The sequence below is a fragment of the Aotus nancymaae genome, unplaced genomic scaffold, assembly GCF_030222135.1.
Source record: "Aotus nancymaae isolate 86718 unplaced genomic scaffold, 86718_ANA_hifiasm-v0.15.2.pri h1tg000006l, whole genome shotgun sequence".
NCBI lineage: Eukaryota > Metazoa > Chordata > Mammalia > Primates > Aotidae > Aotus > Aotus nancymaae.
Window position 1 is genome coordinate 40,742,455 of NW_026988417.1, and position 26,075 is coordinate 40,768,529.

Here is a 26,075-nt window from a genome sequence, read left to right on the forward strand (position 1 = left end):
TCTGTACTTTTTTTGTCTAGTAAAATTTATAGTCTAGAGATGAGTTATTTGTACCCCTATAATGATTCACAGTATACAATATATCCAAAGTCATCAGTCAACGCAGGATAACAGAAATATGTTTCCTTTCTAGGTGTTTAGAATTGACACACATTTTCCGTGACAGTTTAACAGCTGGTGCTAAGCAATGCACTGTACAAGGAAGTTAAATCCTTGTCCATTTGGAGATTGTAATCTAAGAGGCATTATGGAAATCAGTTATATAAAGGCAATTCTGACAGGTGAATAAATATTAATTAGTAAATGAGTTGTCTACAAAAGGGGAAAAGTAATGCAATAAATAAAGAGAGTGGGTTAGGAAATGGATTTCCTAAAGATTTAATGGTGTGGGGTCTTAGGGATATATGCATTATTGACTCATAATGCTCTTTTTTTAAGCATATGGAAATATTTGAAACCGTTTATAAAATAATTCTGAGCTTTGGGAAGGGAAAAATATTTCCTTCCTCAAGGCTGATTGAATGGAGAAACTCCAGGAAAGTGGTACATTGAAATCCTTGAGAATTATCAGTCTAAGCAGGTGATGTGTCAACAAAGGTCTTTTTAAAAGTTTATGTTATGGCAAATTTTGAACATGCACAAAAATAGAATAGTGTAATGAACTTCCATATTCTTATCTCTCAGGCTTCACAATCCTTGACTATGGCCAAATGTGCCCTACCCCGACTCCTGTTCACTTTCCCTTCTCCTGGTTTACATCATTTCATGTTATTTTAAATCACTTATCAGCAAATTTTTTATTGTGCATCTCTAAAATACTAGGATGCTTTTTAAGATCAATATAAGAAGTTAACAATAATTAACATAGGTCTTTTAGGCTGATGACTAGAAATGATTAAGAGTAATACCCTGATAGGAAAAAGGCTTACGTGATTTTATAGCAATATATTATGAAGGGAGGGGGAAATTCTGATATTTTTTAGTAAAGGAAGTCTTCCTCTATATCGTTGCCCTCAGGAAAATGCAGCTAAACATCTCCTCCCTCTTTGGGAAGTTATAGAAATAGATTTTGCCTTTCTACTCTTTACTCTCTCCCTCCCAATGCAGATAGTATATCTAACGGTTTTTCCCTAAAAACCTGAGAACGTGGGATTTTGGAATGGCAGTGTCAACAGAAACAGAATAGGAAGCAGTTAAGTTCTGCAAAAGAAGGGAGTCCTGTTAACCAAAGAACAGGGAGGGAGTAAGTTGGGGAAGATAAATCTAATATTAGTATCATTGTCTTCATTAAGTTGCCATTAAATATTAATGAATATCAAGTAATTAGATTGTGAATTTGTGAATTTAATCACAGGTTTACTTTAAACTTTTATGTACTTTAACAACTCAGTTTGTAGCATTTTTTTTTTGATCCTATAAATTTGGAGCTTTACAACCATTATTGCCTAGTGTTCCAACAGTAGTAGACCATTCCATTTAAGTAACAAACCAAGACACTGAAGACACAGAAATAAAAGTTGTAGTGATCCAGAATAAAATAGCTACTTTTTTTTGTCATTAATTTATAGAAGATACAGTCATATACTTAGGTTTCTCTAAAATAATAGGTCTTGATACTATGAATTCATAATATTGTGTTTGGTAGTTTAACTTAGTAACATCTAAAGGATTTAATTCGTCTTTTAGAGTGTTTAGAAATGACATTTTTAAAAAACAAACAAAAAAACCCACTTTATCTAGTTAGCTAAACTTCCTTTTTGGGCTCTTGTGCTATTGGGCTTATTTTGAATTAATTATTTTTTTTTTTTTGAGACGGAGTTTCACTCTTGTTACCCAGGCTGGAGTGCAATGGTGTGATCTCGGCTCACTGCAACCTCTGCCTCCTGGGTTCAAGCAATTCTCCTGCCTCAGCCTCCCTAGCAGCTGGGACTACAGGCATGAGCCACCATGCCCAGCTAATTTTTGTATTTTTAGTAGAGGTGGGTTTCACCATGTAGATCAGGATGGTCTTGATCTCGACCTTGTGATCCACCCACCTTGGCCCCCCAAAGTGCTGGGATTAAAGGCGTGAGCCACCATGCCCGGCCTTGAATTAATTTTTTTTAATGAACTTTATTTCTCTGTCCTGAGGACAGTCCTTAATTTCAAAATATAAGCAAAAGAAACATTTCTTAGAAAAATATTGGAACCGGACTTTGTGCATGGTGGTGCATGCCTGCAATACCAACAACTTGGGAGGCTGAGGTAGGAGAATCGCTTGAGCCCAGGAGTTTGAGTCCAGCCTGGAAAACATAGCAAGACCTCATTTCCTCTAAAAAGGAAATGAAAAATATTGAAACAATTTCAAGGAAAATATTTTAATTTGTGCTCTTTTCTGTTTTTAGTTATGTTTTTCATTATATGGATATATTGTTGGGAATAAAAAATATTTTTTTCTAAATAAGTAAACATTTATTCTAATAACTTACCGGAGGGTTTTTTGTTGTTGTTTGCCTTTTAATATTGTGGCCAAGTAAGGAGACTTATTACAACTCTATTTGAGTTTCTTTGTTTATTATACTTTTTCTGAAATGGTTTTTTGGCAGCTGTAATTTTATACCTATATTACAATAGTAATATGCTTTCAGTAGCATCAGTGTTTTTAAATCTTTGATATTAAAATTCTCAAATAACCTTGAAACAGGTTTATAAAATCATTCTTTGTTCATTTCCTAATTACTGGTAATTATCAGATTCTTAAATTTTGAAACATTAGAATCTTACCTTAATTATAAGTAAACTGCCCTCTGGTGGCGAGTTTTCTGAAAAATAATTCTAATGGCTCTCATTTTGCCTGTAACTAAAAAAATTGGGGGGGAAAGCAAACAGATTTTGACATTTCATTTTATTTCCAGCTGGTTTTTACACTAACCTGTTTAAACAAGGTTCAAAAGGGCTTCTTTTTCATTATTTTAACCTTTCCATGCTATAAAAAAGTTTTAGACCATTATGATTTGTTAATACTAGTTTTCAAGGTGCCTAAGTGAGCTAATAATTTTTTCCATTATATTTATGCAAGTAAATATGATAGATTCCATTATATTTATGCAAGTAGAAGGACCTTTTTGGGGTCTTAGTTTAAGACTGAGAAACTAAAATGCCACAGAGAATCAGAGAATTTTTTACTGACAGTTGCGAAGGAAAGCTTTAGAGTACAATCCTCATTCAGATCTTGTTCACTGAATGAAGTGTGCTTTTTTTTTCTTTTTTTTTGAGATGGAGTCTTGCTCTGTCGCCAGGCTGGAGTGCAGTGGTGTGATCTTGGCTCACTGCAACCTCCATCTGGATTCAAGCAATTCTCCTCCCTTAGCCTCCTGAGTAGCTGGGACTACTGGCACATGCCACCACACCCTAATTTTTGTATTTTAGTAGAGATGGGGTTTCACCATGTTGGCCAAGATGGTCTCAATCTCTTGACCTCATGATCCGCCTGCCTTGGCCTCCCAAAGTGCTGGGATTACAGGTGTGAGCCACTGTGCCTGGCCATTGAAGTGTGCATTTTTATATGCTAAGCAACAGTGTCAGAAATGTGCCCATGGATGTTCTTTGGAATGCCATCGTAATTTGGGCATTCACATGATTAGTTCTTTTTAAAAAATTTGTAGAATTTGTGGAATACATTTGCTGTTGGTACCATCTCAGAAGAATGGTTTCAGATACTCTTAGACGTCTTTAGAGTTTTGAGCAAAGATAGGAGGTGATACTCTACTCTTGTAAATCAACATTTTTTGGCTATTAATGGGTCTGTTATAAATGGATCTTCTATCTTATGCCAAGGGGAAAAGAAGTATTGTATAATACATGCACCAAATAGTCCATTTCTTTTGCCTGGAAACAATACATTTAGAGATATCAGTAGAATTTAACACTGGTTAATTATTTTATTTCTAATACTTTTTAATTTATAGACTGTCTAACCCATCTATATTTTCACCATTAAATACAGTATGCAAAAGCCTTTTTGAAAAGTAAAAAGTTTGGGTTATCATAATTAACCACTTAGTTAACATGGTTACAAATCACAGTACAAAATCACATAGACTCTTTTAAAGAATTTTTAAGAAATGGTTGCTATTGAATGTTGATCAGGCTCTTAAGAAAAAACAGATGGCCAAGACCCCAAGTGTTCAAGCAGGTAATTACTACCAAGGAAAATAAACTCAGGATAATGTCACACATACATGAATTGGTAATATTAGTAGTAGTGGGAAGACTGAACTGAGCTGGAAAGTACATGGTTTGCCTAAAAGCATTCAGATTTTTAAAATGTGTGCTAATCACACACTGGATCCAATTAAGCAGCGCAGTGTTAAAACATTATCAAGGAATTACAAATAATAGCATCAGGAGTGATGGCAGCAAGTCCTCAAATAGTGGTTCCAATCTGTGGACATTCTCTTACTTTCTCTGGGCCTCGATTTTTTTATTTTTTAGAATGTGGCTAGGAGAGGATTATTTGAGGTAGTATATTTGAAAGTATTTGTATACTGTAAAGATTTATACAAGCAAACAGCTACATTTTGCATTATATGATGCGTCTCATTTTACCTTTGGAGATTCTGGGACTCTTGGAATTTAAAAGAATGGTTATAATCTGTGTGGCCATATTTTAAGTCACCTTTGTGAGAAAAAAAGCTTTTGGCTGGGCACAATGGCTCACGTCTGTAATCCCAGCACTTTGGAAGGCCGAGGCGTGCAGATCTCCTGAGGTCAGGAGTTTTAAGACCAGCCTGGCCAACATGGTAAAACCCCGTCTAAAAATACAAAAAATTAGTTGGGTGTGGTGGTAGGCACCTGTAATCCCAGCTACTCTAGAGGCTGAGGCAGGAGAATCACTTGAACCTGGGAAGCAGAGGTTGCAGTGAGCCGAGATTATGTCATTGCACCTCCAGCCTCAGCAACAGAGTGAAACTTTGTCTCAAAAAAAAAAAAAAGCTTTAAATCTGTATCAACAGTCAAATTCTTTTACTCTCTCTTTTTTTTTTTCTTTTATTTCCATAGGTTTTTGGGGAACAGGTGGTATTTGGTTACATGAGTAAGTTCTTTAGTGGTGATTTGTGAGACTTTGGGGCTTTTGGAAGGGACAGAAAGCAAAAATGCTATTACTTAGCGAAATAAGATCCACTTCTATAACTGTGAGAGCACTCTCCAAAAGTACTTCTTAAAAATCAGGAAATGATTATAAGTCCCCTTCAAAACCATGCTCCTTTTAAACCCTCCCAAATGAATACATAAGAAGGATGCAAACATAGTCTATGAAATGCTCAAAACTAAATGTATCTATAATATGCAGAAAATACAGTCCAGAATTACAGTTCTGTTTTCATTAGGGATTATGCCAGAAATTGAGGGAGACTTGATTTTTATTCTGAGGCCCCTAGGAAGAAGCAGGGATAAAACCATTATCATTGGAAGGTACTACAGTCACAGCTGAAGAACCACTTTCAGTCAACAGTGGTGCATATATGATGGTGGTCCCAGAAGATTAAAATGAAACTGAAAAATTTATATCTCCTAGAGGCGACTTAGCTCTTCTAATGTTGCAGTACAATGTATTACTTGTGTTTATGGTGACATTAGTGTAAACATATCTACTGTGCTGCCAGTTGTATGGAAGTATAGCACATACAGTTATATACAATAGGTAAATACTTGATAATAAACAGCTGTGTCACTGGTTTATGTCATTGGTTGTTGTTAGAGTGTACATGAACTTAACAACAAAAATGGTAACTGTAAAATAGCCTCAGGCAGTTTTTTTCAGGAGGTATCCAGAAGAAGGCAATGTTATTGTAGATGACAGCTCCATGCATGTTACTGCCCCGAAGACCTTCCAGTGGGACATGGAGGTGGAAGACAGTGATATTGATGATCCTAACCCTGTGTAGGCCTAAGCTAATGGTGTGTGTTTGTGCCTTCATTTTTAATTTAAAAAGTTAAAAAGAATTTAAAATAGAAAAAAGCTTATAGAATATGAGGATAAAAGGAAAAAAAATTTTGTTCTTCTGTACAATGTGCTTCTGTTTTAAGCCAAGTATTATTGCAAAAGAGTTTAAAAAGATGGCCAGGTACAGTGCTGACACCTGTAATCCCAGCACTATGGGAGGCCAAGGCAAGGGGGATCGCTTGAGCCCGGGATTTGGAAACCAACCTGGGCAACCTCATCTCTACAAAAATTCAAACAAGCAAGCCAGGTATTGTGGTGCACACCTGTAGTTTCAGCTGTCTGGAAGGCTGAGGTGGGAGCATTGCTTGAGCCCAGGAATTGGTGGTTGCAGTGAGCCATGATAGCATCACTGCACTCCATCCTGGGCAATGGAGTGAGACACTGTCTTCAGGGAAAAAAAAAGTCAAAAAGTTTATAGAGTAAAAATAGTTACAGTAAGCTAAGGTTTGTTATCGAAGAAAGAAAAGTTTAAAAATAAATTTAGTCTCAATGTACATTATTTATAAAGTTTACAGTAGTATACAGTTATGTCCTAGGCATTCACATTTACTCACTACTCACTCACCCAGAGCAACTTCCAGTCTTGCATGCTCCATTCACAGTAAATGCCCTATAAAGGTCTACCTTTTTTTGTTTAATCTTTTATACTGTATTTTTACTGTACTTTTTCTGTTTAGATACACAAATAACCATTGTGTTTCAGTTGCCCCTGTCTTCAGTAGAGTCACATGCTGTACAGCTTTGTAATCTAGAAGCAATAGGCTCTAGCCTATTTATATAGTAGTCTATGCCATCTAGATTTATGTAAGTACATGCTATTATGTTTGCACAATGACTAAATCACCTAACAATGTATTTCTCAGAATGCAATCCTTCATTAAGTGATGCATGACTGTATGACGTGATCAGGCTCTAGGGCTCTGAAGTGTGACAGACCTGGTTGCCATCACTTTTTAGCTGTGTGACCTCTGTTTTTCCTCTATAAAATGGGAATAACAATACCCCATACTTTGTGAAATGGTAAAATGAGCTGACACATATAGTGTTAAGCATAGTGTTTCACATAATGCTCAGTAATTTTGGCTGTCATCATCATCAGTGGTATGGTTTGTCTGTGTCTCCACCCAAATCTCATCTTGAATTATAGTTCCCATAATCCCCACTTGCCATGGGAGGGACCTGGTGGAAAGGAATTGAATCATGAGGGCAGTTACCCTCATGCTGCTGTTCTTGTGATAGTAAGTTACCCATTCTGGGGCAGTACTTTATAGCAGTGTGAGAACAGACTAATACAGTAAATTAGTACCAGGTACTGGGGCACTGCTGTAAAGATACCCAAAAATATGGAAGCAGCTTTGGGACTGGGTAAGAAGTAGAGGTTGGTACAGTTTGGAGAGCTCAGAAGTCAAGAAGATGTGGGAAAGTTTGGAACTTCCTAGAGCATTTTGGCTTTGACCAAAATGCTGATAGTAATATGGACAATGAAGTCCAGGCCAAGATGGTCTCAGATGGAGATGAGAAATTTGTTGGGAACTGAAACAAACGTGACTATTGATATGTTTTACCAAAGATACTGGCGGCATTTTGCTTCTGCCCTAGAGATTCATGTAAGTTTGAACTTGAGGGAGATGATTTAGGGTATCCAGTGGAAGAGATTTCTAAGCAGCAAAGTACTTTTAACAGCACCCAAGTCACGTGTTGACTTGGGTGCTGTTAAAAGCATTGAGTTTTATGTATTCACAAAGACATGGTTTTGAATTGGAACTTAAGTTTAAAAGGGAAGCAGAGCATAAGAGCTTGGAAAATTTTCAGCTTGATGATGTGATAGAAAAGAACAACCCATTTTCTGAGGAGAAATTCAAGCTGGCTGCAGAAATTTGTATAGTGAGGAGCCAAAGGTTAATTGCCAAGACAATGGAGAAAATGTCTCCAGGGCATGTCAGAGGTCTTCCAGCAGTCCCTCTCATCACAGGCCCAGAGGCCTAGAAAGAAGAAGTGATTTCATGGGCCAGGCCCAGGACCTTGTTGCTTTGTACAGTCTTGGGACTTGGTGCCTTATGTCCCAGCCATGGCTAAAAGGGGCATGGGTACAGCTCAGGCATGGCTTCAGAGTGAAGGCTTCACAAGCCTTGGCAGCTTCTATGTGGTGTTGAGTCCGTGGGTGCACAGAAGAATTGAGATTATGTCCACCTAGATTTCAGAGAATGTATGGAAATGCCTAGATGGTCAGGCAGAAGTTTGCTGCAGGAGTGGAGCCATAATGGAGAACCTCTGCTAGGGCAGCGTGGAAGGGAATTTGTGGGGTTAGTGCCCCCCCACAGAGTCCCCACTGGGGCACTACCTCATGGAGCTCTGAGAAGAGGGCCACTGTCCTCTAATCCCCAGAATGGTAGCTCCATTGACAGCTTACACCATGCTTCTAGAAGAGCCACAAACAACGCCAGCTCCTGAAAGCAGCCAGGAGTGGGATATATCCTGCAAAGCTACAGTGGTAGAGCTGCCCAAGGCTATGGGAGCCTACTACTTGCATCAGTATGATCCAGATGTGAGACATAAAGTCAAAGGAGATCATTTTGGATCTTTAATGACTGCCTTACTGGATTTCAGACTTGCATGGGGCCTGTAGCCCCTTTGTTTTGGCCAGTTTCTCCCATTTGGAATGGGTGTATTTACCCAGTTCCTGTACCTCCATTGTATCTAGGAAGTAACTAACTTGCTTTTAATTTTACAGACTCATAGGTGGAAGGAACTTGCCTTGTCTCAAATGAGACTTAGGACTTACTTCTGGGCTCCCCGTCGGCCGGCACGTCTGCCGGGGACTCTTGGCCAGCAAGAGGGTTCCAACCTGAATAGGGGAGTGCACGGGAAGAAAAGAGAGAGAGATAGCGAGGTCTGGAGGGTCAAGTGAGCTTTTGCTCAAATGACAAATTTATTTTGCACACAGTTAGTATATATATCTTTGTCCTACTTTGTTTGCAGGAACAGACACCAATATCTCATACATCAAAGGGAACAGAAAGTCCTGGGATACAAGCTTAGGCAGCAGATAACACAATAGTAAAGTCACATACATAATCAGATACAATCAAGTCGACCAGGTGGGTCTCATTATCAGGTTGGGGAAACCTAAAGTTAAAAAGTTAACTATCTATGCAGGGCACCAGAGAGGCAGCCTGTTATCTATGCAAACAGCAGTCACAAGAACAAGCACAGGACCCAGCAAATGGGTAGACAAAGTCATAAAATGCAGAAACAGAAAATAAACACAGTGTCTTCCCAGACCATATAGGTATCACCTCATCGTCTAGCAAAGCTGCTTTTAGATATCCTTTGATCTCAGTTTAACTTTCCCAGATCTCTACTGCCTCCAACGGGAAACTGTGTCCGGGCTCAAGCTCACCATATGGTGAGGCCCAATTCCGAGGGGCTTCACATGGGAGCGATCCCCACACTTACTCTTTTGAATTAATGCTGAAATGCGTTAAGACTTTTGAGGGACTGTTGGGAAGGCATGATTGTGTTTTAAAATGTGAGGACATGAGATTTGGGAGGAAACATGGTTGGAATGATATAGTTTGGCTATGTCCCCACGCAAATCTTATATTGAATTATAGCTACCATAATTCCCATGTGTCATGGGAGGGACCTGGGGGAAGGTAATCGAATCATAGGGGCAGTTACCTCTATGCTGATTTGGTGATAGTGAGTTCTCATGAGACCTGATGGTTTTATAAGGGACTTTCTTCCCCTTTGCTCTGCACTTCTTGCTGCCTCCATGTGAAGAAGGATGGATTTGCTCTACCTTCTGCCATGATTGTAAGTTTCCTGAGACTTCTTCAGCCATGCTGAACTGTGAGTCAATTAAACCTCTTTTCTTTATAAATTACCAGTCTGGGGTATGTCCTTATTAGCAGTATGAGATTGGACTAATACAATCTATAATTACAACAATTCCGTGAATTGCTTTATTGAATATATTGAGTAGTTAACATAATTTCCCACATGATTATATTCCAAAGAGTCAGAAAATAACTATTCTTCAGATGCTTTCTAGAAATTGATATTTATAGTGAAGACCACCCCCTGTCTTATTCCCTACCCAGATAGTCTAAAGTTTTGACTTGTCAAAATTTAAATTTTAGAGCTATATGATACTGTGATATAATGGTAAGAGGAATGAATAAAGATCAGATCCCAGACTTCAGCATTAATTATGGACAGCTCTGTGACTTTGGGTAACAAATTTAACAACTCTGAACATCTGCTTCCTCTTGTAAAATTGGGAAAGTAATAATGAATCAAAATCATTTTGTGTGCTGGGAGAAGGTTCTCTTCCCTGCCACTCTCTTCCATTTTCTAGAATGTTGAATCTCTCGAGGCTGTCTTAATAGAAGGGTGCATGTTTTTGGCCAGGCGCACTGGCTCACACCTGTAATCCCAGCATTTTGGGAGTTCGAGGTGGGAGGATTGCTTGAGTCCAAGAGTTCAAGACCTCTCTGGGCAACATAGCAAGACCCTGCCTCTACAAAAAAAAAAATTAGTTGGATGTGGTGGCATGTGCCTATAGTCCCAGCTACTGGGGGAGGCTGAAGTGGGAGGATCACTTGAGACTGGGAGGTTGAGGCTGCAGTGAGCTATTACTGCACCACTGTACTCAGCTTAGGTGGCAGAGTAAGTCCCTGTCTCAATTAAAAAAAAAAAGGATGAGTTTTTAATGTTGCCTAAGGTCATAAATCAGAAAAAGCATCAATGTGGTGAGGAAAAATACCTAATTACATCAGATAGTTACATGGGGGGCAGACCTCCATGAGAACTTTTCCCCTCTGCCTCATGCAGACTCATGTTCTGAAACCTCACTGCTATCAGTAGCAGAATCAGTTTGAGTAGAGGAAGTGAGAACATCCTTTGGAGACAAGACTCAAGAAGAGCTGGAGCAGGGACTTCAAGGAAGGAGTGAGTACTATATATCAAAAGAACTAAGAGTGTGTGTGAATTAGCACTGTCCAATAAAAATATAAAGCAAGATACAAATGTGAGCCATATATGTAATTAAAAATTTTTTTTTATTAGCTACATTAAAAACAAAAAAGGTGGTTAATTTTTATAATATATTTTGTTAAAAATAATTTTATAATATATTAATATAAAGTTTCATAAATTTTATAATATATTTTATTAGATATATCAAAAATATTTCACCAGTAATTAACATAAAAGTTAATATAGTTCACATTTTTTCATACTCAGTCTTTGAAATCTGGTATGTATTGTATTCTTATAGCATATCATATCAGACTAGCTATATATCAAATATTTATATACATATTCCATATGTACATATGGCTTGTGACTAATGTACTGGACAGCATAAGTATTGAGGGTATGAAGGGGGATTGTTGGAGATTCTCTGTGACCATGGTGTCACTTCATATTGCTCCCCCAGAGTCTAGGACTAACACCCTGTGGCTGTAAATGGAACTTAGGGATAAGTTAAAGAGATCCAAACAGTGATTCTAGGCTCATTGGCTTGTAGATTTGTGGACCTTGTGTAGTTTGGATTATATGGCCTGAAAATGAAATTGTGAATGAACAGTCTTGGGAGTTTGTGTGTATTTGTAATTGGCCCAAATCAAGACCACCTCTCCCTTCTGTAATGTGATGTATTAGTCATCATGGGCTGCCACAACAAAATGCCACAGACTGGATGGTTTAACAACTGAAATGTGTTTTTCCAGAGTTCTGGAACCTGGAAAGTCCAAGTTCAAGGTGCCAGCAAGATAGGTTTCATTCTGAGACCTCTTCCCTTGGTTTGTTGGGAGTTAACATCTCACCGTGTGCTCACATGGCCTTTCGTTCAGTGTGTATGTGTATGCAGAGAGAAATAGATATCTCTTTGCCTTCCTCTTATAAGGCCATTAGTCCTGTTGCATTAGGGTGCCTGATATGGGTGTGTGTCTCCACCCAAATCTCATCTTGTAGCTCCTATAATTCCCATACATTGTAGGAAGATCCTGGTGGGAGATATTTGAATCATGGGGGTGGCTCTTTCCTGGGCTGGTCTTGTGATAGTAAATAAGTGTCACTAGATCTGATGGTTTTAAAAAATGAGAGTTTCCCTGCACAAGCTCTCCTTTGCCTGCTGCCATCCATGTAAGATGTGACTTGCACCTCCTTGCCTTTTACCATGAGAGTGAAGCCTCCCCAGCCATGTGGAATTGTAGGATCGTTAAACCCTTTTTCCTGTATAAATTACCCAGTCTTGGGTATGTCATTATCAACTGCATGAAAATAGACTAGTACAGTAAATTGGTACCAGTGGGGGGTAGGGGGAGTGTTGCTGAAAATATACCTGAAAATGTGTAAGAGACTTTAAACTGGGTAACAGGCAGAGATTGGAACAGTTTGGAGGGCTTAGAAGACAGGAAAATGTGGGGAAGTTTGGAACTCCCTTGACACTTGTTCAGTGGCTTTGACCAAAATGCTGATAATGCTATGGACAATGAAATACAGGCTGAAGTGGTCTCAGATGGAGATGTGGAGCTTGTTGGGAACTGGAGCAAAGGTGATTCTTGTTATGTTTTAGCAAAGAGACTGGTGGCATTTTACCCCTGCCTTAGAGATTTGCAGAACTTTGAACTTGAGACAGATGATTTAGGGTATCTGGTGAAAGAAATTTCTAAGCAGCAAAATATTCAAGAAGTGACTTGGGTCCTGTTAAAGGCATTCAGTTTCTAAAGGAAAACAGAGCATAAAACTTTGGAAAATTTGTAGCCTGACAATGCAATAGAAAAGAAAATCCCATTTTTTGAGGAGAAATTCAAGCTAGCTGCAGAAATTTGCATAAGTAACAAGGAACCAAATGTTAATCACCAAGACAATGGGGAAAATGTCTTCAGGCCATGTCAGAGACCTTTGCGGCAGCTCCTCCCACCACAGGCCTGGAGGCCTAGGAGGAAAAAGTGGTTTTGTGGGCCAGACCCAGGGTCCTCGTACTGTGTGTAGCCTGGGGAATTGGTGCCCTCTGTCCCAACTGCTCCAGCTGTGACTGAAAGGGACTAACATAGATCTTGGGCCTTGGCTTCAGAGGGTGCAAGCCCAAAAAGCCTTGGCAGCTTCCACATGGTATTGAGCCTGCAAGTGCACAGAAGTCAAGAATGGGAGTTTGGGAACCTCCACCTAGATTTCAGAAGATGTATGGAAACACCTGGATGCCAAGGCAGAAGTGTGCCGCGGGGGTGGAACCTTCATAGAGAACCTCTGCTAGGGCAGTGTGGAAGGGAAATATGGGGTTGGAGCCCCACACAGAGTCCCTACTGGGGCACTGCCTGTTGAAGCTGTGAGAAGAGGGCCAATGTCCTCCAGATCCCAGAATGGTAGGTCCACTGATAGCTTGCACCCTGCGCCTGGAAAAGCTGCAGACACTTAACACCAGCCCGTGAAAGCAGCCAGGAGGGACACTGTATCCTGCAAAGCCATAGGGGCAGAGCTGCCCAAGACCATGGGAACCCACCTCTTGCATCATTGTGGACCCAGATATAAGACATGAAGTCAAAGGAGATCATTTTGGAGCTTTAAGATTTGACTGCCCCACTGGATTTTGGATTTGTGTGGGGACTGTAGCCCCTTTGTTTTGGCCAGTTTCCCCACTTGGAGCAGCTGTATTTACCCAATGCCTATACCCCCATTGTATCTAGGAAGTAACTAACTTGGTTTTGATTTTACAGGCTCATAGGCAGAAGGGACTTGCCTTGTCTCAGATAAGACTTTGGACTGTGGACTTTTGAGTTAATACTGAAATGAGTTAAGGCTTTGGGGGTATTGTTGGGAAGGCATGATTGGTTTTGAAATGTGAAGATATGAGATTTAGGAGGGGCCGCGGGTGAGATGATACGGTTTGGCTCTGTGTCTCCACCCGACTCTTATCTTTTAGCTCACATAATTCCCATGTGTTGTGGGAGGAACCTGGTGGGAGATATCTGAATCATGGGGGTGGGTCTTTCCTGTTCTGTTCTTGTGTAAGTCGCACAAGATCTGATGGTTTAAAAAAATGGGAGTTTCCCTACACAGGCTCTCTCTTTGCCTGCTGCCATCCAGGTAAGATGTGACTTGCTCCTCCCTGCCTTTTGCAATGATAGTGAGGCCTCCCCAGCCACATGGAACTGTAAGTCCACCAAACCCCTTTTCCTGTATAAATTACCCAGTCTTGTCTATGTCTTTAACAGCAACATGAAAAATGGACTAATACACTGTCATTATGACTTCATTTAACCTTAATTACCTCCTAAACATCCTATCTCCAAATACAAACTAAAGGTTAGGGCTTCAATGTATGAATTTTGTGGGGGCCCACTCAGTCCAGAACATATGGGCTTAGTGTTCAAGAAACATATGTAGAAACTTTTTTATAACTAAGAAAGTGAAACAGGTGATAGTAGAATCCTACTTCAGAGTATAGTTGTGATGTAGCACTTTGTGAGTTACAGAATCTGTGTATGTTCAAGGATGGATTTTAAAGTGCTTTGTAAATTCTACTGCTATTTAAAATGTTTGGTGATATTACTAGATTACTATGTCTTGCACCATAGTGCTGAAAATAAACACTTTACAGAATGAGGTCGGCATCATAATGGTGATATATTTTATTATATGCATCAGATGGTGTTGACTCTAAAGCTCTATATCAGTATATCAATGTTGGGGTTTTATAGCACTACTAATACTGTTTTAGTACATATTTCTGGCTTTTGATCTTAGAAACTGCATTAAATCATATATGCTAATTCTAGTTTTCAGAAGCATTAGGTCATCAGAATGTCACCAAAATAATCCATGAACAAATTATGTCAGTTATACCTTCACAATATATTCAGAAATACCCAGGCACAGTGGTGCATACCTGTAATCCCAGTTACTTAGGAGGCTAAGGAAGGAGACTGCTTGAACCCAGGAGTTCAAGACCAGGCAGGGCAACATGATGAGACCCCATCTCAAAAAAACAAAAACCTAACAAATATCCACAATCAGATTCTCTCTTCACCCAGCCTAATTATCACTGTGAACTAAGCAACCTTCATGTCTTACCTCGATTATTCCAGTAGCTTCCTCCATTTTCTCTTCTGCTTTTGCCTGCTCTCTCCCCAGTTTGTTCTTGATACACCAACCACAATAGTTCTGTTAAATCATACATCAGAACCTGGTTCCTTTGCACAAAACCCTTCTGTGGCTTCTACTTTCAGAGCCCTTGCAGTGACCGACAAACACCTCTTGATCATACTTCTCCTTGTTCCTCATCTCCTACTTATTCCCTCATTTGTTGTGTTCTAACCACACTGGCAGTTTCGCTCTTTTTTGAATGTGCCAAGTACAAAAGTATTCCTCCTACCTAAAATGTTGTCCTAGATATCAATTTGACTCATTCCTTTACCTCCTTCAGATCTTTATTCAAATGTCACCTTGGTGAGTTCTCTCCTCACCTCCCTATTTAAATATACTACACCCACTTCTACACTGATATTTCTTTTTTCCTGCTTAATTTTTCTCTATAGTACTTATTGGCTTATAGTGCCTATCGTAATGCACATAGCATTATCACACATTTGTTTATTTTATTTCTCATTTGTGTCTCCACTAGAGTGTAAGCTTCATTAGGACAAGAATCATTTTCTGTTTTGATCATTGCTAAAAACCAGTTCCTGGAACATAGTAGGCACTCAATAAATACACATTGAATGCCTGAAACAAAACTTCCCCTTGTTAAACAGAAGAGGAATTTTAAAAAAATGACATTGGGTCTTTAAAAGTTGGCAAGGAGTAGAATCAGGCTTGGAAGCTATCTAACCAGGAATAATGCAGTTTCCACTGGGAACAGTCACCATTACTGGGACATTCCCCTGGACTTGTGTTCTTACCACCTCCACTGGCTGTATTTTGCCTTATGTCTCTTCCCTTGCCAGAATATTCCATGAGGTGCCTTACTTTTCCCATTACTTTATATCAAATTGTAGCCTCTCATAGATGTCTTCATGGTTGGTTGGTACTTTGTCACATGCATGAGCCTTTATGCCAAAGGAGCCCAGGAGAGCAAGTTCCAGCCTTCTACTTTGGGGAGGTAGGTTCACAAGGTAGGAAGCTCCCAGATATTGGAAGTATGTTTAAAATACACTGTGCAGTCACAAAATATAAATGTTCTTCACTGGCACTGAGTGCTATCACTTAAAAAAAAAATTAGCTCAGGAGACCTGAAGTTATTTTAAAACTTTACGTGCAATCCAGAACCCATTTCCCATAGCAATTGTTAAACACTATCTGCTTTCAAATTTATATATTATTCATTCCTGACCTTGTTTCTAAGCTTAACCAATCACATATTTTCTCATTTGACATCCCAGTATTAATAGCCGAAACGCATTGCCTAGAGGATGGTTTCCATTATGGAGTGGTACTCCTTGGCTAGAGTGGGATGAATGAACAACTGAATGCTTTATTTATGGGAAAGGAATAAGAGTGTGAGTCCATTATCAAAATACTGGGCTGCCATGTTAGAGCTCACCTGTTACCATAAAAAACCTCTATATTCAGCAGCTAGATCAGTGGGAAGCCTGCTGCCCAGTTTGAATGGTATACTGAATTATATGACCAGTCTTGAAATCAGTTTACCATTTTTTTCAAAACTTTTATTTTTTTTCTTCCTTTCTTTTAGTTTCTTTTTTTTTCTTGCAAGTAGGAAGCAGGAATGACTGTTTGATTATTAGATATTCAAGTTTAGAATTCACTGTCGTTAGTGCACAGTTCATTTGCTGAAATGACAAGTAGCAGATGCTACAGTGCAAGTTAATGAATAATTCTTATTTGTACTCTGGCCTTTGATTGCAATTCATTTGTCACAGACATATGGGTTTAGTAATTATTATTCTCACACTTCCTAAAATGTTTTTTGCTTTTTAAAAAGCATTTTGCTTCTTTTTATTTCCTTCTGTTCATCTTATTTATTAAATTTTCACATTTATCCCAATTGTTTGGGAAGTCTCATGGCTCTTTATGGTTTGCTTCTGAAGGGGAATATGAAATACTTCAATTGATTTGTTACTTATTGCAAATAAGCCAAAGCCATGGCTTGTTTACCATTACCAGGTTTGTTTACCATTTCACAGGCACAACTGATGCCTCAGCTTTCAAGGGCATGTTTTCAACTTGGTACAAACCATGCTTTGGCCTTGTTTTTCTAAAGTCTGCTCATTCCTAATCGGGAAACAGAGCAGGAATGTAATTTTCTTCCCATTCCAGTTTCTCTTTAGCTGCTCGTGTGCGGAAGTTGATATGGCATAGCTAAAATTAATACAGTTCACCCTGTTTTGGAAAGAAAAAAATTGACTAAAAAGTAAAGGCCTGGTTATTTTTAGAAAGTGAATTAGTGTAAAATGTCATAGAAATATAATACATTTAATGTCAGACAAAACTTATTTCCAGCAAGCTTCTCAAAGACAAGAAGAAGAATGTTGGAGATATTAGGAAAAAGTATAGTGAAATTGGTAAGAAAAAATAAGCTGCAATGAAGCCTTTCTGAAGCATTTAGAAGATGACTTTGCAAGAGGCTCAGAACAGAATAGAGTAAGAATCTATCCCTGTTTTATCTTTTTACCTTCCTATCCCTCTTGTATAGATATTGGGCTAAGAAGATGAGGAATGTTGCCCCTTGTTCTCTCTGTGACTAACAACAGTGAGGCTAAAGTGGAGAAGTGGCTTCAGACATGAACAGAGGTGAGGTATGGGAAAAACGATCAGTAATAAGATGTATGTGGCATGTGTGAAGATGTAGGAATTTAAAACACATGCACACACACACCAATAGTGGCAGTATTGATGTTTTTGGGGTATAATTCTTTGTCGTCAGAGGCTGCCCTGTGTGTTGTAGGATGTTTAGCAGCATCTCCAGCCTCAACCCACTAGATGCCAGTAGTATCCAGTTGTGACAGCTAAAAGTATCTCCAGATGTTGCCAACAGTTGTCCCAGGATGAGAACCACTGGTCACATGATGTGGTTGGGCAGAGGGGTATGGGACCTTGAGCTGGGGTGAGCAGGTAAGTCCTGAGGGACAGAGTTGTGAGAGTTGTAGGGAACATTTCCAATTTCTCCTATGGAGAAATGGGAAGATGGTGGATGAAGGAAATGGAGTGGAGTGGTGGGAACAAAGTATGTAAATTCCTAAAAGAGAAGGAAAGAATCCTGAAGGCTGCAATAATTTTTTAAGACAGTAGATAAAAAGTCATGTAACGTTTAAGGAGAAAGACTTATTTTTTCTAGAAGGTTGATTTGTATATTTATTGAAAGGGAAGGAAGTTAGTTGATCAGAAAAAGAAGTGGGAGGTGGGAATGGTAAATGAGTAAAAAAAAATAGTTAAAGAACAAATAGGATCTACTATTTGATAGCACAGCAGGGTGATTATGGTCAATAGTAACTTAATTATATGTTTTAAAACAAAGAGTGTAATTTGATGGTTTGTAACTCAAAGGATAAATGCTTAAGGCGATGGATACCTCATTTATCCTGATATGCTTATTTCACATTACATGCCTGTATAAAAGTATCTCATGTATCTCATAAATATATACACCTACTATATATTCACAGAAATTAAAAATTGAAAAAAAGAAGTGGAAATAGATTGAAAGCTCTCTCTGTAGAGTGGAAATTGGATAGATTTTGCAGAAATAACCTTAACCCTTTATTCCTCTCATTAAAGGGGCCTATGACATAAAAGAGAATTAAACATTATGTAGTTCTTATAATTTTCATTCCTTCACTCACTCACCTATATCCTATGTCCCAGGTACTGTATGATATACTAGACAGTAAGGATAGAAAGATGGTTAAGAAACAATCCCAGTCTAAAGATGTCCACTGTATACTAGGATAGACAAAGATGTGTAATCAGTTTGAGAATCTTACCTCAAGAGGCATAAGCATGAAAGTCTCATAGTTTCTTTTCTTTCTTTTTTTTTTTTTTTTTTTTGAGACAGAGTCTCATTCTGTCACCCAGGCTGGAGTGCAGTGGCGTGATCTCAGCTCACCTCTGTCTTGCGGGTTCAAGCAATTCTCCTGCCTTAGCCTCCTGAGTAGCTGGGATTACAGGCGCGTGCCACACGCCTGGCTAATTTTTGTATTTTTAGTAGAGAGAGGGTTTCACCATGTTGGTCAGGCTGGTCTGAAACTCCTGACCTCGTGATCTGCCCACCTCAGCCTCCCAAAGTGCTGGGATTACAGGCGTGAGCACCCGTGCATGGCCAAAAGTCTCATACTTTCTATGCTTGGTATTTTGTCACACTTCATTGCTTCTAACTGTCCACCTCCTTAGTTATTAAAACGTTCATTCTAGGTATTGAAATTAGTTCCTACTCATTTAAAACATTAGTCTCATATTTATTTAAAAAACTTTTTCTCTGCCTTCCAGAGCAGACTAGACCTGTAGTTCCAACTCTCTTTACACACACCTCTCTTTTTTCCATGTGCCTGCTCTTCCAATGGTGGGGCCATGAGTTTCAAGAAGGGAAACAGTCAATGCCTTAAATGCCTGACTGTTGCCATGTTGCTGTCTGCTTTCTGTAGTTCATTGCCAGTGAGAATGCATAGGGTTCCCAACAGCCCCACAGAGAACTCAGTATCAAGCAGCCTTACTGTAAGTTTTGGTAGCCATTTGCAAGACTTGCTGCATCTGTCTGCTGACTCCCAATTGGCAGTGGTGAAAAACATAGAAATCCCTTGTCCCTTGTTATATTCCATGGCAAGTGTGTAGGCCTCAATCTCATGTGCTTCCTGTGATCCCAGCTCTAGGGCCTGTAGATTCCGACAGGATCCACAGTCCAGATTATCACCATATTTCTCTGTAGTCCCTACCAACTCTCCCCAGTCCTCCAAAATTCCTGGAAATTCATAATGAAGGAGCAGTCAGCAAGCTTTTTGGCAGAGGAAACATCCAAATGGGGACTGGAGATATCAGTCTCCTCTTCTTGAAGATGCCCCAAACCTTTACTAGTACCATGTAATAGGTACAAATGTCCTGAACAGAACACAAAAAATACCATTAATGAAACAAATTGATAATTTGGACAAATTCATAATTTATTTACTTATTTTTCTTTCTTTGTGAGACAAGGTCTTACTGTCTCCCAGCTGGGCTGGAGTGCAGTGGGGTGATCACTGCAGCCTCAACCTCCTGGGCTCAGGTGATTTTCCTTCCCAGTCTCCTGAGTAGCTGGGACTACAGGTGTGCATAATGCCCGGCTAATTTTTCATGTTTTTTTAGAGACAAAGTTTCACCATGGCGCCCAGGCTGGTCTCTAACCGTACTTTTAAAATACAGGGTGGGCGCGGTGGCTCACGCCTGTAATCCCACTTTGGGAGGCCGAGGTGGACGGATCACGAGGTCAAGAGATCAAGACCATCCTGGCCAACATGGTGAAACCCCGTCTCTACTAAAAATACAACAATTAGCTGGGCGTGGTGGCGTGTACCTGTAGTTCCAGCTACTCGGGAGGCTGAGGCAGAATTACTTGAACCCGGGAGGCGAAGGTTCCAGTGAGCTGAGATCCTGCCACTGCACTCCAGCCTGGCGCCTGGCCACAGAGCAAGACTCTATCTCAAAAAAAAAAAAAAAAAAAAAAAAAAAAGAGTTCCAGATCAGCATAGGCAACAACCCCACCTCTGCAAAAAGTTAGCCGGCATGGTGTCGTGACCCTGTAGTCCCAGCTAAGTAGGGCTGAGGTAGGAGAATCGCTTGAGCCCAGGAGTTCCAGGCTGCAGTGAGCCATGGTCATGCCACTGCACTACAGCCTGGACAAAACAGCAAGACCCTGTCTCAAGAAGAAAAAAAAGGAAAAAATTAACATTAAGAACTTCCTTCATCAAGACACTAAGAGAGTAAGAAAACCCACACAGTAGGAAAAGAGATTTGTAACACACATCTCCAACAAAGGACTCTCCCCGAGAACACAGAACTCGTAAAAAATTAGCGACACTTCCGCTCGAGCCTGGACGGAACTTCCTGTCACAGAGAAGAACATCCGGCAGAATTTCCTGTTACGAGGACCCTCCGGCCCGGAGAAATGGAGGCCGAAAGGCTGCGACTCCTCGAGGAAGAGGCCAAGCAGAAAAAGGTAGCCAGAGTGGGATTTAATGCATCTTCCATTCTCCGAAAAAGCCAGCTAGGTTTCCTTAACGTCACCAGTTATTCCCGTTTAGCCAATGAGCTGCGTGTGAGCTGCATGCAGAGGAAAAAGGTTCAAATTCGGAGCTTTGATCTCTCCTCTTTGGCGAGCAACCAATTTAACTTCATCCTGGTGAGTACCGACAGCAACCAGTTCTTCGTAGTGAACCAGGTGGAAGTCGAAGGCTCCAAGTACGGCGTCATCAGCTTGCGAACGCTGAAGATCCCTTCGTTCCACGTGTACGTGCTGAGAAACCTCTTCGTCCCCGACCGGAAGGTGAAGTCCCTATGCTGGGCCTCGCTGAACCAGTTGGACTCGCACCTTCTGCTGTGCTTTGAGGGAATCAGAGAAGCTCCAAGCTGTGCCGTGCTGCTCCCAGCGTCGCGCTTCTTTAATATCTACACAAGTAGAGTCAACCAGCCTGGGATGCTCTGCAGTTTCCAGATCCCTGCTGCCTGGTCCTGTGCCTGGTCCCTGAACTTCCAGGCATATCACTGCTTTAGTGCCGGTTTGTCTCAGCAGGTCCTGTTGACCAACGTGGCGACGGGACAGCAGCAGTCATTTGGTACCAGCAGTGATGTCTTGGCCCAGCAGTTTTCCATTATGGCTCCTTTGCTGTTCAATGGCTGTCGCTCCAGGGAGATCTTTGCCATTGATCTGCGTTGTAGAAATCGAGGCAAGGGGTGGAAGGCCACTCGCCTGTTCCATGACTCAGCAGTGACCTCTGTGCAAATCCTCCAAGAGGAGCAATGCCTGATGGCATCGGATATGACTGGAAAGATCAAGCTGTGAGACCTGAGGGCCACTAAATGTATAAGGGAATATGAAGGTCATGTGAATGAGTCTGCCTATCTGCCCCTGCGTGTGCACGAGGAAGAGGGAATCTTGGTGGCAGTAGGCCAGGACTGCTACATGAGAATCTGGAGCCTTCATGATGCCCACCTGCTCAGAACCATCCCCTCCCCATACCCCGCCTCCGAGGACGACATTCCCAGCGTGGCCTTCACTTCTCGGCTTGGGGGCATCCGGGGAGCAGCACCAGGGCTGCTCATGGCTGTCCGGCAGGACCTTTATTGTTTCCCCTTCAGCTAATTCTGCAGGTGGCAGCGCGGCCAAATGTGAATTTGACTTAAGGAAGTTGAGTATCTTGTTACCGTTTTTGTGAGAGCATTTTAAGAGACGTAGTGTGTATAGATCCCATCCATCCTGCTGCCAGGGGTAAAGTGTTAAGAGTTTTATATGGAGACATTTCTGTAAAGTTATTTCAGTTAAGCTCTGGATTTAGCTTGAAAGTCCTTCCCATAAAAGGTACCTATTTATTCTTGTTGAATACCTTATAATAGTTGCCCCCCCCACTTTTTTTTTTTTTTTTAAATAAAAAAAGACTTCTAAGGGATGAAGATTGGCAAAAACTAAATTAAAGCTGCTGCTTTCACTAGTAGCTCTTTAGAGAAGCATAATGATGGAACTGGTAAGACTTTTTGACTAGTCCTACCGGGGTCCAATGCATCTGTGCTTGAGGAAGCCAGTGGGAGAAGAGACAAAGGAGAGGTCATTTCTCTGAGTCTCTACAGAAATATTTAAGGCTGGAGTTTGGAATCATTAAATTTGGCCTTCTCAAACTCAATAGCAGATCTCCAAATTTCTCCTTTTATTATTATCTATAGGCATTGGAATGAAAAATGGATCTTTTTAAATACTAAACAGCCCTTCATGTGCTTTTGTTGAGGCACTTCTCAGAATGTAAGGTACAGCAGCTCCAGTTTCTATTATGGTGACTTGAATTTCAGATTCAAGGACCCTGCTGTCAAAAGGGCTTTGACGTTTTGTAATCTAGGAACAGCAGTTTGTGAGAGGTTTGTTAAAAATGTTAAAGAGCTTGCTTTTCTACCAAGCAAGGAAGGAAAAAAAAAACGTGTAATGTTAGTTGCTACTTCTTAATAGCCAAAGCCTGGAAAGATGTGAATTTCCAAAATGCTAAAATTTGTACTATAATCATGCAATTGGATACTGCATAATAATAGAAAATAAGGCACAATTGCTGTGCAAAACAATATGGATCACTCGCAACATGTTGATTGAAATTAGGGTAGAAATGAGTACAAACTGTATGATTCAGTTCTAAAGTTCAAAAGCAGTAAAAACTTGTCTATGGTGATGAAAGGTAGAATAGTAGCTACCTCTGTAGAAGGAAGAAAGGATTTTTCTTTTTCTTTTTAGGATGTTTGAGACGTGACATGGGGAAGATTTAGGTATGCTGAGTTTCTTTATCTTGATAACTTGATACATAATTCATATATCTACACGCATCACACTTTTATAGTTTATATATGTTATTCCTCAAAAAATAAAAATAAGAAAGCAATTAGGACACTATTGTAGTTAGTTAAGGGACAATGATGGCTTGGACCTGCATGTGAGAAGTAGAAATGATTAGAATGATTGCATTGGAAGAGCATTTGAAGGTAGTATTATTAGACTTGCTGATGAGAGTAATCTAGAAAGTGAAAGAATATAGCATGGCAGCTTTTTTGTTAACTTCAGAACTGGTAGATGATGGTGTCGTTTACTGGCATGGGGGGGATGAGGAGAAAAAACTTTAGGTGAAGGGAATGACGCTGAGTTTTAGGATCTACAAACCTCCAATTGGAGATATAAAGTATTCTCTAAATCAGGGGTCATGACATGACTGGTAATACAAATTTGGTGACTTCAATACATGGAATTAAAATAGATGGGCTAGATGTACTTTACATGATATAGATGGGGTTAATACTGTAATAACTACATATTGATAGAAGAGAAGTAGATCAATAGAGAAGGTATGGGAGTGTGGTTAGGCACAGATTTTTGGAATCCTTTAAATCAGTTTTTGATACTAACTTGATATGCGACATGAGAAATTGTGTAAGCTTTACTTGCTGTTTCTTCAGTGTAAAATGTCTTAGATAATAAAACTAAATCATAAAGTAGATATAGGATTAAAGGATATATACATTGTCTTTTTTACACTGTAAGCATTCAAAATAAAAGAAAAAATTTTAAAATGGGCTGGGTGCGGTGCCTCATGCCTGTAATCCCAGCACTTTGGGAGGCTGAGATGGTAGGATCACCTGAGGTTGGGAGTTGGAGACCAGCCTGACCAACATGGAGAAACCCTGTCTCTAAAAAAAAAATTTTTTAATTTTAAAAAATGAAAAAAATACATTGTAAGCATTCAGTAAGCACTAGCTGCAGATATATATATACGTGTATATATATATATATACGTGTATATATATATACGTGTATATATATACGTGTATATATATATACGTGTATATATATATACGTGTATATATATATATATGTGTGTGTGTATATATATACACACACACATATATATATATATGGCAAGTCCAAAAGCAGCTTTGGCAATTGACAAAAGAAAAAATGACTGCATAACTTGATCAGCTGTTTATCCTCACTTGCAAAGAAAACAAATGCAAGCAAATGCAAAAGAAAAAAAGAAAAAAACTAATCAGAAAAACACAGACACCTAAAGGAAAGGTAGGCAATAGTCTTGAATAGGAGAAAAAGAGATCCAAATGGCTGATAAACATCTGAAAAGGCATCCAACTTCATTTATTGTCAAGGAAATGCAAATTAAAATCACAATGCCACACCACTTTCACTATAATGGTAAAATAAAATAGTTTAGGTAGACTGACCTTAGGAATTAAAAAAAAAAGCAAATGTTGGTGCAGTTGTGAGCAAACAGAAGTTTCATATACTGTTGAGAGTGTATACTGGTACAAGCACTTGGAAAACTTAGTAATTGCTAAAGGTAGAAGTTTGCATACTCTATAACCCAGTAATTTCAGTTAGGAATATATTCATAAGAAATGCATACCTGTGTCCACCATAATTTGTTAATAGCCCCGCTGGAACCTACTCAGCTGTTCATCAACAGTAGAATGGATAAATTGTGGGATATTCACACAATAGAATCCTATATAGCAATGAGAATGAACATAGCAGTATGGATGAATCCTGCAAACCTAATGTTGAAATAAAGATTCCAAACACAAAAGAGCATATATTGTACAATTAATGCATGTAAAGTCCCTAAACAGGCAAAATAAATCTATGTACTTAGAATCAGGATTAATGCTATACTTGTAGGGTAGGAGAGTAGTGACCACAAGAGAGGAATCTGGGAAGCTAGCAATGCTGGGGTCATGCCAGACCCCTAGTGACTCCAATAGGAAAGACACTGTGTCCAAGAGGCCAAAGACATGTGGAGACAGTGAACAAGACTTGGGTTTATTGGGGGAACTTACATATAGGGATGGTCCAGTGGTAGCATGCTGGGACAGAAGAACCACTACTGTTTGTAAAAATCATGCAGTCTATATAGCATTTTCATTTAGCACACTCCACCTAGCAACCTCCATTTAACCCGTAGCAAAGGACCTTGATCCCCTGTATTACCTATGCTGTAAGGGATAGGCTAGGGGTTCAGATGTTCATCACAGATGAGTGAAACTTAGGGTTGGTCACCCCTTGATTCCTTAGTTTGGGAGTCTGAACATACATTCATTTTAGATCACAGGGTCATTCTCAGAGAATGCTTGTTATTACTGTCAGGTGCATCGACTGCATAGCGAAATACTGGTTACACAGTTTTTGTTCACTAGTGATAATTCTTAGAGCTGTGCCCTTAATATATGTGTCTTCTTCTGTGTGTTATACTTAAATAAAAAGTTAAATTTTTGAAAACTTAGTAAGACTTTCTCTTGCTGCCCCCACCTGTGGCTTTGGGGAGAGAATCCACTCTTTACAAATGCTACCCTCTCTAAAAGTATTACATTTCTATGCTCTGTCCCAGCCTAATTCCTCTCAAGG

General features: G+C 39.7%; 2 protein-coding genes across 2 annotated transcripts in view; both read left to right on the forward strand.

Moving 5' to 3' along the window:
• The window catches only part of TMEM33 (transmembrane protein 33), a 28,979-nt gene extending 26,545 nt beyond the window's left edge, over positions 1-2,434 (forward strand). The window contains exon 9 of the transcript XR_010338874.1: positions 134-2,434. The gene's annotated coding sequence lies outside the window, so the exon portion shown is untranslated. The remainder of the gene's footprint in view (positions 1-133) is intronic.
• Positions 2,435-3,567: 1,133 nt separating this feature from the next.
• Positions 3,568-24,238, forward strand: DCAF4L1 (DDB1 and CUL4 associated factor 4 like 1). Its single transcript, XM_064366696.1, is given in 4 exon segments — positions 3,568-9,802; positions 10,823-10,939; positions 15,991-16,094; positions 17,646-24,238. A coding segment is annotated over 1 exon segment (1,194 nt). The 5' UTR covers positions 3,568-9,802; positions 10,823-10,939; positions 15,991-16,094; positions 17,646-21,086; the 3' UTR covers positions 22,281-24,238.
• The last annotated feature ends 1,837 nt before the right edge of the window (positions 24,239-26,075 follow it).